A 12,684-nucleotide genomic window follows, 5' to 3' on the forward strand; every position below is an offset into this window, starting at 1 on the left:
TTGTTTGCTTGTTGTGAGTTCCTTGAAAACTGGGACTGTCTTTTCCCATCCTCTGTATCCCTACTTAGCACACTACCTGGTACACTGTAAGCACTTAATAAATGCTTATTGACCAAGGAAGCAAAGAACAAAATCAATACAAAGGTAGGAGAAAAAGAAAAGAACATTTAAAATGCCAAAATGGTCTGTTAAAACGAGTTATTGCTACCAAATATGGAAAAAGGATAGAGAAAAAGACATCAGTATTATAACAGTTTCATATCAAAATTTAACTACTATAAAGCAAATGTCATAAAATTAAAAGTGTGAACATGAACATATTGAATGAAAATCCAATATACTCGACCTATTTGTAAAGTAAATAGACAGCAGTCAAAAACATAATTTAGAATAGGAACTTCTTTATAAAATCTCAGGAATATAGTTAAAAATTATAAGCAGTATTGTTTTGTAAAAGGGCTGTGAGAAACAGTGGAGAGAAAAGATTTCACTGCATGGAGACCTTGGTATGAAACTCAACTAAGCAAATGGCATCCCCAAGAGTGTTCAATGATGAAATGGGAACAAATGAAACAAGATCAGTCCAGACCTTCTCTCATAAGTGTGGCAGAGCCTAGACCTAAGTCAGGAAGTAGGCTAGAAGAATCGACAAACAAAAACTATCCCACCATAATGAACAATTATAGTGACAGGGATCCTTAAAACACAAATGCAGAGGAAGAGAACATCTCTAAAACATCTTCAAGCAATGCCTCAGAGGAAAACAAAGCTTGAACACATACTCAACTGAAATTTCTAGAAAGAGAAAAAACAAGAATTTTTTTTAAAAAGAAAAAAAAGTTAAAATGTTTTTTATAAATGAAATGAGAACATCTGAGGAAAAAATTAGCAAAAAAAAAAAAAATGACTATGGAAGAAAGAACTGGAAAAGGAATAAACAGGTTAGAAGAAATTTAAAAAGCTTGCCCAAACAATACATTCCTTGAAAATTAGAATGGAATAAATAAAAGCCAATTACTGCATGAGACAACAAGAAATATCAAAATAAAGTCAAAAGACTGAAAAAAAATGAGAAAGTGTCAAGAATCCAATAACAAAACCAAATAACCTGGAAAGAGATAAAGAGAAAAAACAATTTAAGAATCACTGGACATCATGAACAATAACAAAAAAACCCAACAAACAAAAAACCCCAAACATTATCTTTTTGATCTTATAAGAAGTGTTCAGATCTTTTAGGACCAGAGGAAAAAGTGGGAGAAAAAGAAATTTCCAGTCACTCCCTTCAAGAAACTCACAGATGAAAACTCCCATAAATATTACAATCTAAATCCAAAGTTTCCAATTCAAAGAAAAAAATTACTCCAATCCACACTAAATCCTAATGCCAGATTAATCTTCCTAAGAGTCCTTCTCCCATTCATTTTCCTGCTCAAAAAATCTTCCTTACCTGCTCACAGCCTACATGAAGTCCACACCATCAAACTTCACTTTCTGAGGTCCTTTGCTACGTATCCCCAATTGCCTAAATATACCCCTCATTTACCTAAGCACTTTTGCTTATGTTTTTTTCTCTGCCTAGAATGTCATGCTATGGTATGATGAGTTGTAACTCAAGAGCCATTTCCTTTGGTAGGGGCAAAAAAGAAGAGAATCTCTTCTTTGTAAAAAGCTTTCTAGTTTAAACCTAATTTAGGTCTTTTTGAAACATTTTTCTTGGACTTCAAATCTAGTAAAGTCTGGTGTTAAAACCATAGGTGTTTTTCAAGGTTCTATCTTGTGTCCTCTTCTCTTTTCCCTCTATACTAGTGCAGTTGGTGATCCCAGCTTCCAGGGATTTTTTCAATTTTATTTATTTATTTATTTTTTGCTGAGGCAATTGGGGTTAAGTGACTTGCGCAGGCTCACACAGTTAGGAAGTGTTAAGTGTCTGAGGCCATATTTGAATTCAGATCCTCCCGACTTCAGGGCTGATGCTCTATCCACTGTACCACCGAGCTGCTCCTGCTCCCAAGGATTTAATTATGATCTCTATGCTGATGACCCTCAAATTTACCTCCTGCCTCAAACTCCCTGCTGAGCTCCAACTTCCTCAAATCTCCAAATGCCTTTCAGATATTTCCAAGTGGATATTCAGTTGACATCTTAATTTCATCATATCCCAAACTGAACTCTTTATTCCCCCCCCCCCCCAAGTCCCTCCCTTTGTCTTCTACCTGGCTGGTTGGTTGTCCTTCATTCTCAAAAAGGATCAAAATGATATCATTATGTTAAATTCAAATACAGTATAGCCTTCTTTAATGAGGGCATGCCATGCTAGGCAATCCTTTGCCAATGTCTCCTATATCACACAATCAATTCTAAAATTCTTAAAAGAGATCTTCAGTGTCCTTGTGTCACTTTGATCACTTTTTTGCCCTGTGTGAATTCTCTATAAAATAGCCTTTTTGGCAAGCATACATTTGGCATTCAAACAATGCAGCCAGCTCAACGGAGCAATGCCTTCTGCAGTAGAGTTGGAATATTTGGCAGTTTAGTTTGAGAAAGGACCTCAGTGTCTGGTATCTTATCCTGCCAGGTAATCTTTAGAATCTAAGACAATTCAAATGGAAGTGATTAGTTTCCTGGCACTGCGGTATCCTAAGGTAATACCATCCTCCTAGTCCCTCAGGCTTCCAACCTAGGGGTTTTCTTGGATTTCTCACAACTTCTCATTCCTCATATCCAATCTGTTGCCCCAACCTTGTCCATTTCTCTTTTGTAATATCTCCTAAATATGGACAGCTCCATTCTCTCTTCTGATACCGCTATCATTCCAGTATAAGCCTTCAAAACACCTCAAACCTGGATTGCTATAGTAGTCTGGTGGTGACTTTGCTTGCCTCAAAGTCATTCCTCACTTCAATCCACCCTCCATTGAGCTACTAAAGTAATTCCCCTAAAGCTCAGGTGAAAGCATTTTACCTACTCAATCAATTCCAGTGGCTTCTAGGAGAAAATTTAAAATAATGTTTGGCATTCAAACCCTTCATAACCCAATCCCCCTCCTACCTTTCCATCTTCTTATACTTATTCCCTGACACATATTCTTTGATCCAATGACACTGACATCCTGGCTATTCTTCAAACAAGATCCTCAGTCTATTGGCTCTGGGAATTCTTTCTGGCTATCACCCCTGCCATCACTCTCCCTATTCTTCTCTGCTTACTTTCCTGGCTTCCTTTAACAACTAAAATCCTACTTTCTCCAAGAAGCCTTCTTTAATTCAATTCCAGTGTCTTTCTTCTGTTAATTATTTTATTGTTTTATATATGTTAGCATATTACCTCCTCCATTAAACTGTAAGCTCCTGAAGGCAGGAATTATTTTTTTGTTTCTTTCTGTATCCACAATGCTTCTCTAATCCACAAAGTACAGTGCCAGATATATAGGAGGTGCTTAATAAATGTTTACTGACTGACTAATTAAAGCACCTTCTTGACAATAACCCTGTGAAGTAAACAGTATATAGATATTCTCCCCACTGTGCCTATAGTCACATATTTAGCAATTGCTGATAGTGAAATATGAACCTCTGTCCTCTTATTCCACATTGTTTTTTCATGAATTCTTATGTAAATAAATGAATGTATTTATGTGGGGAGAAAGGAAGAGTGATAGGAAGAAGAAAGGGAGGGAGAGAGAAAGAATAAATACATGACTGGGGGGGGGGGGGAGAGACTAATTCAATTTACTACTATATTGTCCTTTTATCCCCACAACAATATCCCCCAAAACAATTTTTTTCCTATCAATTAAAATCTGAAAAATTCTCGCAAGTACATAGCAATTCATTAAGTAAAAAAGTAATATACAAAAGAAGACATTCATTGTGCAGTTGAAAGATCTGTGCTCAAATTCTAGTGTCAATACTTTGGGGACAAAGAAATAAGCATTAATTTACTATGTGCCAAGTGTTTGACAACTATTATCTCATTTGATTCCTCATAACAATTTTGGGAGGTAGATACTGTTATTATGTACATTTTACAGATGAATAAACTGAGACAAACAGGTAAATGACTTGTCCAGGGTCATAAAGCTAGTAACTAAATATCTGAGGCCAGATTTGAGGTCAGGTCTCCTTGACTCCATCAAGCCCAATGCTTTACCCACTGTACTACTGAATTCACTCTAGTCTGATAAACTTTGAAATTCCTAGACAAGATTATTTTACCTCCCTGGATTTCAGTAGCGTCCTCTATAAAATGGGAATAATACCAAGTATCTAAAACTGTACAGAAACTCAAAAGGTCATCTATCCCTAACTTTCATCTACAGATGAGGAACTTCTATTACCCAGCTCTCAACTCAGCTGTGGTAAGAAAAGCAGGTTGTAAACTTTACAGTGAATAGGTTTGTTATTATTGTTGTTATCAAAGCAAAAGAGTTTGAGGGAAAAAATGCCTGTAAATTCCACCTGTGTAATCTCTCAAAGCTCTTTTCCATTCCCATTATTATCACTCTTGTTCAAACCTCCTCAGGCTCTTTTAAGAACTTCCTGACAAGCACCACTACTAAATCAATTTTCTTTATGAACAGTTCTCATCATTTCACTCTCCCTGCTCAAAATTCTTCAATGACTCCCTAAAATCCACTCCTTTACTCACTGTATTAGACATCTAAATGGATAAATTAACAATTCCTATTTAGAAATTGCAGCTATCCAATGTTTAAACTATAGGGATTAATATTGCAGCAATCAAATAATCTAATAGTATTTAAGAGATCAAGCTTCCTATTAGCATTCATTAGAGTTTCCTTAAATTTTAGAAGGTAAATATATAGACTATATATTTAACTTACTTTTGGTTACTGTTTAAAAGCAAATATTTGTGCACTTAACTAATGAGTTTCCTTATTAAAAAGGAGATATTATCATTTTATTTAGGTCTTATGTTTTACTTAGCTCAAGACTTAAAACTCCAAGTCTAGCCAGTTTAAATTGTCTATTATTTAAAGACACTTTTAAATTAGAAGTATTTGAGCAATTTTGCTATATTTTAAATGGCATGCTTCTTGTTGGAAACCTTTAAAGAGTGCCAACTTATTCTGTCTACTCTTTCCAGTCATAATTATTTAATTTATTTGAAATCTATTTGAAAACCAGACTCAGATTTGTAGACTTTATCTCTGCCAGAAGCTATTTTGAAAAGAATAAAAATAACTAATGGCTCAATTAGACAATCTTTATTTACCTGGTTAAAGTTTGCCTACTCATATTCTGGAAGGGAAAGAAAAGTAAAATTTGCTTCTTAAGACATCAGGGATTTTGAAAGGTGGAAGGAAACTCAGAGTTAATCTAGCTTTTCATTTTAGGAAAGTCAAAACCGAGTCTCAACTCAACGATAGAAGGGAGCAGCCAGGAAATCAAGAACCAGGTCTGGGACAAATTCACTTCCCTGGGCCTCAGTTTACTCAATTGTAAATGGGGAGAAGGAGGAAGGGGAGGGAGACTTTGGAATAGATGACCCCAAGGGTCCCTCCCAAATCTATATCTATGATCTTGATTCCAAATCTAGGGCCCTTAGACTTAGCTACACAGCTTGAAACTGTCAAAATCTTACTTACATTCTCAGAAGCTACAACTTTCCATGATAAAGATCTTAATGTTTAAACAAAAAACCAAAAAACAAAAAAAAACTGATTAGTAACCGACATAATTAAAGAATAAAATTTTGAAGAACAGAATTTTTAAAGGATCAAATTCCTCCAAAGTCAATAAGAGTGAAAAAGGGACCACTTGGCAATCACCTATTACAATTTGTTCTACTTCAGGGATGAAGTATAACTCTGCTAATACAGAATACAACATAATTCTCCTTAACTCTTTAATCCTAATTAGATTTCACCTGTTATACTTTCATGTTTTCAATTTAATAGCAATTAATATATTCTAGAAATGAAAAAAAAAATTAATATAAGAACAAAATACAATTGCCAATTTAAAAAGTCCCAAAGCACCAAAATAAGTTCTACGTTACCTGTGTCACTATCTCTTTGAAATAGTACAGATAAGAGATTTGATCATATTTTTATTATCCCTTCAGTTTATTAAAATCACTCTAATATAACCGAGCAGCTAGGTATTCTAGTGGATAGAGCAAGCTATCCAAAGTCAAGACCACCTGAGTTCAATCTTACCTCAGAAACTAACTGTATGGTTATAAACAAAACACTTAAGATTGTTTGCCTCAGTTTACTCATCTATAAAATGAGAGAAGAAAATGGTAAATTACTAGAGTAGTTTGCCAAGAAAACCCTAAAATGGGGTCACTAAGAGTTGGACTTGACTGAACAATAGCATGGGAGACAAAGGGCAGTATATATATTTCTGGAAAGAGTTACGAGGGATGTTACCCAGAGAATAGCCTGCACAAGATCCTATAATATGTATCATTATGGCATTATTTTGGCATTCTATGCTATGATTTTTAAAAATTATATACAAAACTCAAGTGTGTTGGGGATAAAAAACTTTAGAAGTAACTTTAAAATAACATGAAATCAAAAGCCTCTTTGAATTCCACCCAATAAAGCTAATTTTCCCAGAGTAATAAACAAATGCGGCATGCATTTTAACCCCTTGTTTTCCCTACAAGTTTATTAAATGAAAAGGCCATGAATGAGGAAAAAAAAAATGAAATCAAAGATCATACCGCACATAAAATGAGGCAACAGCTAGAAAATTGCTCGGAAAAGTTAAGTTATTGTGCAAAGTTAAAGTTACTTGTATACTGGCTCCAGTACATGTATTTGTAGATCATATACTACAGAACAGAGAATAAACTCTTGGGGAGCTAAGGATGGTCTCCCACCTGTGTCATGCAGTAGCTGCACCAGAAAGACAAGAAAGATGATTACAAAGGTTATTCTTTTTGATTGGGAGAGGGTGAAGAAATTGCATCCGTAACTGTGACTATCTACGCTACTTTCTGCAAATGGAAGCAAAGCCGATTTCAAACGCTGTTACAAAATACACCCTGGGGACAAGTCGGTTACCCTGTGCTTGTTTACACATGTCTGTAACACCCAAAACCTTGTCTTAGTGCAATTTCCCAGAGGGACCAAAACGAGGGGATGCAAAAGCTGGGGCTGCTGATGCCCTCAATGCAGACAGCTGCTGGGGAGAGACGGAGCTAACTCCTGCGGCACCGGGACAACTCCAGCCCCCATCTCTACGCCCATCACCCCCGGACTGCGGCCGTGCCGGCGTGTCCTCCCAGCTTCAATGCCCCCCCCCCCCCCCCCCCGCGGTCCGGCCCTTTCTCACCTGATCTTATAGTTGGGCAGGGTGTGCTTGCGCTTCAGGATCTTCTTGAGCTGGTTGACGATGATGGAGGTGAGCTGCGGCATGGGGTGGCCTTCGAACTGGGACTGCACCTCTAAGTCCATCACCGGGTCCTCCACGAACGAGAAGGCCCAGTGGGTGAAGGGCAAACGGGTGAAGACGAGCCGCAGCCTCCCGGACATGTGCGACAGCTTGACGAACAGGAAGGCGGACTTGCCGAAGACCAGGTCCACGTCGATGGCCAGGTGGAAGCCGCCGTTGTACTCCACGTCCACCTCGAAGATGAGCTCCTCCGGGCTGGCGGCCGGGGGGTCTTCCGCGCTGTCGGCGCCCTCCGGCTCGGAGGCGAACGAGGGCACCACGGGCTGCAGAAGGCGGACCATCTTGATGAGGGGCACGGCCTGGCCTAGCGACACCTCCCGCAGGCCCAAGCCCTCCAGCAGCCGGCCGGCCGTCTTGCTCTGCAGCAGCTCCTCGAACTCCACCCGGATCTTCTTGGTGATCCAGCGCCTGGCCATGGTCGTGTCCCGCAACTCCCGGAACAGGAACAGCATGATCGCGTTGAGGAAGTAGCAGGTCTCCACGGAGCGCGTCTCCACCTGGAGCCCGCCGCCGCCGCCGCGCTCAGGGGGCTTCGGCGACCGGCCCGACGCGCCATAGAGGTAGTCGCCGAGGAGAAGGCCCGGCGCCGGGGTGACGTAGGAGACCCCCCAGTCGGAGGCGGACGGCGAGAACGGCTTCTGGGGCTTTCGCTGATAGATCAGGAGGAACTGCGCGAGGAGAGTGAGGAAGCAGCCGACGAGGGCCGACACCGTGATGATCATAAGCAGCTCCATCCCGCCGCCGCCGCCGAGGCACCTGCTCCGGCCCGGACCCGGACACCGCCGCCTCCTTCACGCCGCCGCCGCCCCCGCTGCCTCCATCTTGTGGACATCGGGCGGCGTAGTAGGGTCGGGGAGATCGATTCCCCCGGCCTCCTCTTCAGGCCCGGGCCCCGGTGGTCGAGCCCCGTTCGCGGCCCGCGTCTCCCTCTCCTCTCCCCGGGCTGGTGGTGGGGGTGGCCGTGGAGGGACGGACGGAGGGAGGAAAGGGGGAGGGCGCGGGACGGGTAACCTCCCACCCGCCCGCGCTCATTGGACGAACGGCACGTTGCGTCGGAAGCCCCGAAGAACGAGCTCGTTCCCCTGGCGTCGCTAGGGACCCGCCCCTCTCCGCGCGTGCGCGCAAGAGGGACACCTTCCTCACCTCCCGGAGGTTGCGTTCCCTCGCGCTGCGCGGTCCCTCCTCCCACCCCCTGCTCCCGGTTGCTCCCTCTCTCCAGTCCGCAGCGGGTGCGCCCTAACCCAGCTCGCCGCCCCTCATTGGAGCAGGTCTTAAAAGAGGGAGCCAATGAGAAGGACCCGGGGAAAGTGGGTCAGCACGCTATTTTAAATATATATATATAAACAAACGATTCCCTCCGGTCGCCTGGCGGTGGTCCCCGGCCCCTCTTGGGATCACTTAGGTCTTCCCCAGGGTCCGCGGGGATCTGAACTGGCCCAACAGATTCCGTGCAAACTGATGCATTTTCAGAAACTTTCCAAACACACCGAAGGAGAAAGGAGAAGATCAGTCTTTATCTTGTCTCAGGACAAGGCGGAACCCGAATTAAATGAACTAACTAATATTTAAAAAGCACTTTTTTTTTAACCAGGTGGTCTGGTGAGCTGCCAGGATTGTGGACTCAGGTGTCCGAGGTTCCCACCCCAGCTTGCCAGCTTAGTACCAGCCTGGGGTGACCTTGGGTAAATTTACTTCTCTCTTGGGTCTCACGTCCTTGCATTCGTCAAGAAAGCTTTACTAATCTCTCAGAAGTACTTTGTAACTGAATTTTGTGCCGGGCCCTCCGTACTAAAAAATAAAAATAAAACAAAACAAAACCCATCTCCCCGAAAAATGTCTGCACTTTAGTTCGTAAGGCTGCTTGAAGGGGACCTTGGAGAGCTGCGAGATAAATAAGGGTTTGAACAAGTCTCATACCTCTGAATCTATGATCGCATCCATCCCCCACCCCCAGGGAAAAGTCTAGGTTAAAAAATACCCTATTTACAAATCATAGGTCCAGAGGACATGGGCTGCTCAAGATGACATGTTTTTAAAGACGGATAGTCCAAAAGTTACTTTATACGGAACTTCCTTCTCTTTGTATTCGTATTGGTTTTCCTCGAATCCCCAGTTAGTCTAAACCATTGTTTTCCTAAACCAAAAAGAAAAAGAAAACTGTGGATATAGTTTAAAATAAAAATTTGTTCATATCAACACATGAAGCCTTCAAATACCTAAAGGAGAATAAGACATTCAAATTAAAATGATAATCATATCTCCCCAAACCCCCAACAAAATACAAATGAGAGGAGGGGTTTCATAATTAATTACTGCATGAAAAATACAGACATTAAGTGCTATAGGATTTTAAAGGAGTGAAAAACCAGCAGAAGTTGAGAAGGGTAAAGAAAAGACTTCTTGGAGGAGATGGGAGGTGATTTGAATTTTGAAGGATGGGTAGACCTTGATACTAGGAAAGGAGAGAATGTGGGTGTGCAAGATGGTAAATGAAGGGCAAAGTAAAAGTGTAGAGGTGAGGATGGACCTTTAGAAAGACAGACTTACCCAGCACTGGAATCCTCACTTCTACACCCCACTCCAGTTCCATACTTATTACATCACAAATGCTATGACTGAGCCCCTTCAATCCAATGGGCACTAATAACACTAATAAAAAGTGACAATAGATTTCAGTAACTACAGTCATAAAAGTCATAAAACTTCTAGTCCACCTCTCTAATTCCAGTCATTTTTATTCTCTGACCATAGGTCCATTTCCAGATTAATAGTTGCCTTACTTCTTCAGTCACTTATGTATTTAACAAAGAAATTGATGATTCCAAAGCCAATCTGAGAATTAAGGGCCCAGGTTTTTGATTTGTAGTAGAACCCAAACGAACCCAGTTGTGGGTTATCTGGGTTCAATTCAGGCATTAGTCAAGCCCAGGGATGATCCAAAGCTAAGTCGTCTCTGATCCAGACATGAAATACTACAGAACTTTTGTCACAACTTATTTTTATCTTTCTAAGCAAACATCAACATTTATTAGTACCTAGTACAGTAGTCTTGTACAGAGCAGACGATCAATAGTTGTTTTTTTTTTTTTTAAACGAATAAACTATTTTCAGGGTACCACACCAAAGAATCCTGGCTTGGAATTATCCACAAGTAGACATTTTCAATAATCTATTTGGTGGACTATCTTTTCCCCATAGCAGATTTCTTTAGTCTTTAGCCCATTCCTAAATTATCTCCTTTCTGCAGCACCTCCCTACACACCTACCTTCCCTTGGTATATGTTTAGGCAAGGCAAAACTAACTTTAATAATCAACTAAGCAAAACCCAATCAAGATAAGTATAGTGGAAAAAATTGTCATTAAACCAAAAAAAAAAAAAATTCAATTTTATCAGGTAGTTTGAGTTTTAATTACCCATGTTCCCTCAATTAACAAGATAAAGGTAAGTCTATAAGTGCCAATAACTAGTTTTAGGAGTAAAATAACAACAGAATAAAGATTAATTCTTAACATTTGGCTTAGAATTTATGTAATGCCCAAGTTTTTAGAAGCTTGACATGAAATCTTAGAGCTAAAAAAAAAAATCTTAGAACTTGTCCATTAGTAAATCTGATCAATCACTAAGCATTTATTAAGCAACTATTGGATGCTAGACATTCTGCTAGGTCTTATGGAAACAGATATAAAATAAAGCGATACCTAATCTTTTAATTCAGGAGACAAGATATGTCAATGTGTATATAAATACATATCTATGTGTATACACGCAGAAAAATATAAAAAGAGCCAAGTCTCCAGTGGAGATCCAGTTGTTAAATTTTCACTGTGAGCATTTATATACCAAATATCATTAAATGCTACAAATCAAGGTTTGATTATTGTTTTTTTTTTTTTTGATTGTCTAGTCTTAAGAAAGTGACAGAGAAAATAATGATTACATTTAAAATTCTATCTTTTTATTTTGAGAAGTGGTGAAACATTTACCAGCACAACCCTACATGCACATATTTATGCATGAATATGCAAAATAAATATATACCGAATAAATCCAAAATCAAGACAGGCTAGGGTACTAGAAATGGGGGAATCAAAAGGCTTCATGAGGAATTGATTTATTTTTAAATGAGGGATTCTTTGACGTAAAGGTAAGGAAGGAGTACAGTAAAGGCAGAAACAGTAGACAATTATATTGTTGGGAAGGAAAGATCCTATGTAGATAGGATTTGACATGAGACCATTTTGGAGAAGCAGTTTCCTTGTTCTGATCCTACGACTTTCCTAATAATCTGCCTCCCTTCCTAAACAAATTTTTTAAATTTAAAAAAAAAAATATATATATATATATAAATTTCTTGAAGGCAAGGCCATTTTTGTCTTTGTGCTCCCAGCTCTCAGACCTGTGTTAAAAATCATCACATCTCTGGTTTCATTGCTATAGGGAACTCCTAGTGAGAAATATTCATCTACCAATGCGGATCAGCAATTGTTTTGTAATATATAATTTTAGAGAATTGCCTGGGAGGCACTGAAAGATTAAGTGACTTGCTCAGGATCATATGACCAGCATATGTCATAATAATGAGAACTTGAGCCCAATAAATGTTGATGTTTGATTAGAAAGATAAATATAAGTTGTGACAAAAGTTCTTTAGTATTTCATGTGTGGATCAGAGTCTAAGGTCATTTCTCACTCTACCCTATGGCTTCATTATGTCAGCAACACTGCTGAGTAAGGCCTGAACCAGATTAAAAGGCAAAAGAGAAATATTTAACAAAATAAATAAACATATGATAAAATATAAGTAAAGTTAATATGGGTACCTCCAGGGATCCTTATGTACGGTTAGTAGCCCTATATTTATTTCAGTTTAATGCCCATATATACCTTGCTCTCTTTGTATCTTGCACCTGATAGGCATTCAATAAATGCTTATAGGATTGAACTGGATTCTAGTATTTATTCACTTTACCAGCCTGAAAATTCTTATACAGATAAATTCTTTCATAAATAAATAAACAATAATTTTAATATCATCACATTTCTTCAACTTCTTTGTTATATGAAATTCTTTCACAGAATTGTTCTTCCTTTAAAGGACAGTGGAAGAGGTTAAACTGATATGGAAATTCATATCAAAATTCCCAGAGAATCTGAAATTTCCAGATTTGATTCAGATAATGAAATTGTATATGCTATGCTATAAATATAATGCATTTCTTAGTCAAAGAACTATCTGTTAAATGATTGAA

The 12,684-nt window shown here is 39.4% G+C and overlaps 1 protein-coding gene across 3 annotated transcripts in view; it reads right to left on the bottom strand.

Moving 5' to 3' along the window:
- The window catches only part of PDZD8 (PDZ domain containing 8), a 104,525-nt gene extending 96,291 nt beyond the window's left edge, over positions 1 to 8,234 (bottom strand). For 2 of the 3 annotated variants that reach the window (XR_004232488.1, XM_031955932.1), the window contains exon 1: positions 7,314 to 8,187. Coding sequence is in view for 2 of the 3 variants with exons in the window: in XM_031955932.1 (XP_031811792.1) it covers positions 7,314 to 8,167 (854 nt within the window). In the remaining variant the exon portion in view is untranslated. Of the gene's footprint in view, positions 1 to 7,313 lie in introns of all 3 variants that reach the window. The other variant, XM_031955933.1, reaches the window with a different exon arrangement.
- Between the last annotated feature and the right edge of the window lie 4,450 nt (positions 8,235 to 12,684).

This window comes from Sarcophilus harrisii, chromosome 2 (assembly GCF_902635505.1).
Source record: "Sarcophilus harrisii chromosome 2, mSarHar1.11, whole genome shotgun sequence".
NCBI lineage: Eukaryota > Metazoa > Chordata > Mammalia > Dasyuromorphia > Dasyuridae > Sarcophilus > Sarcophilus harrisii.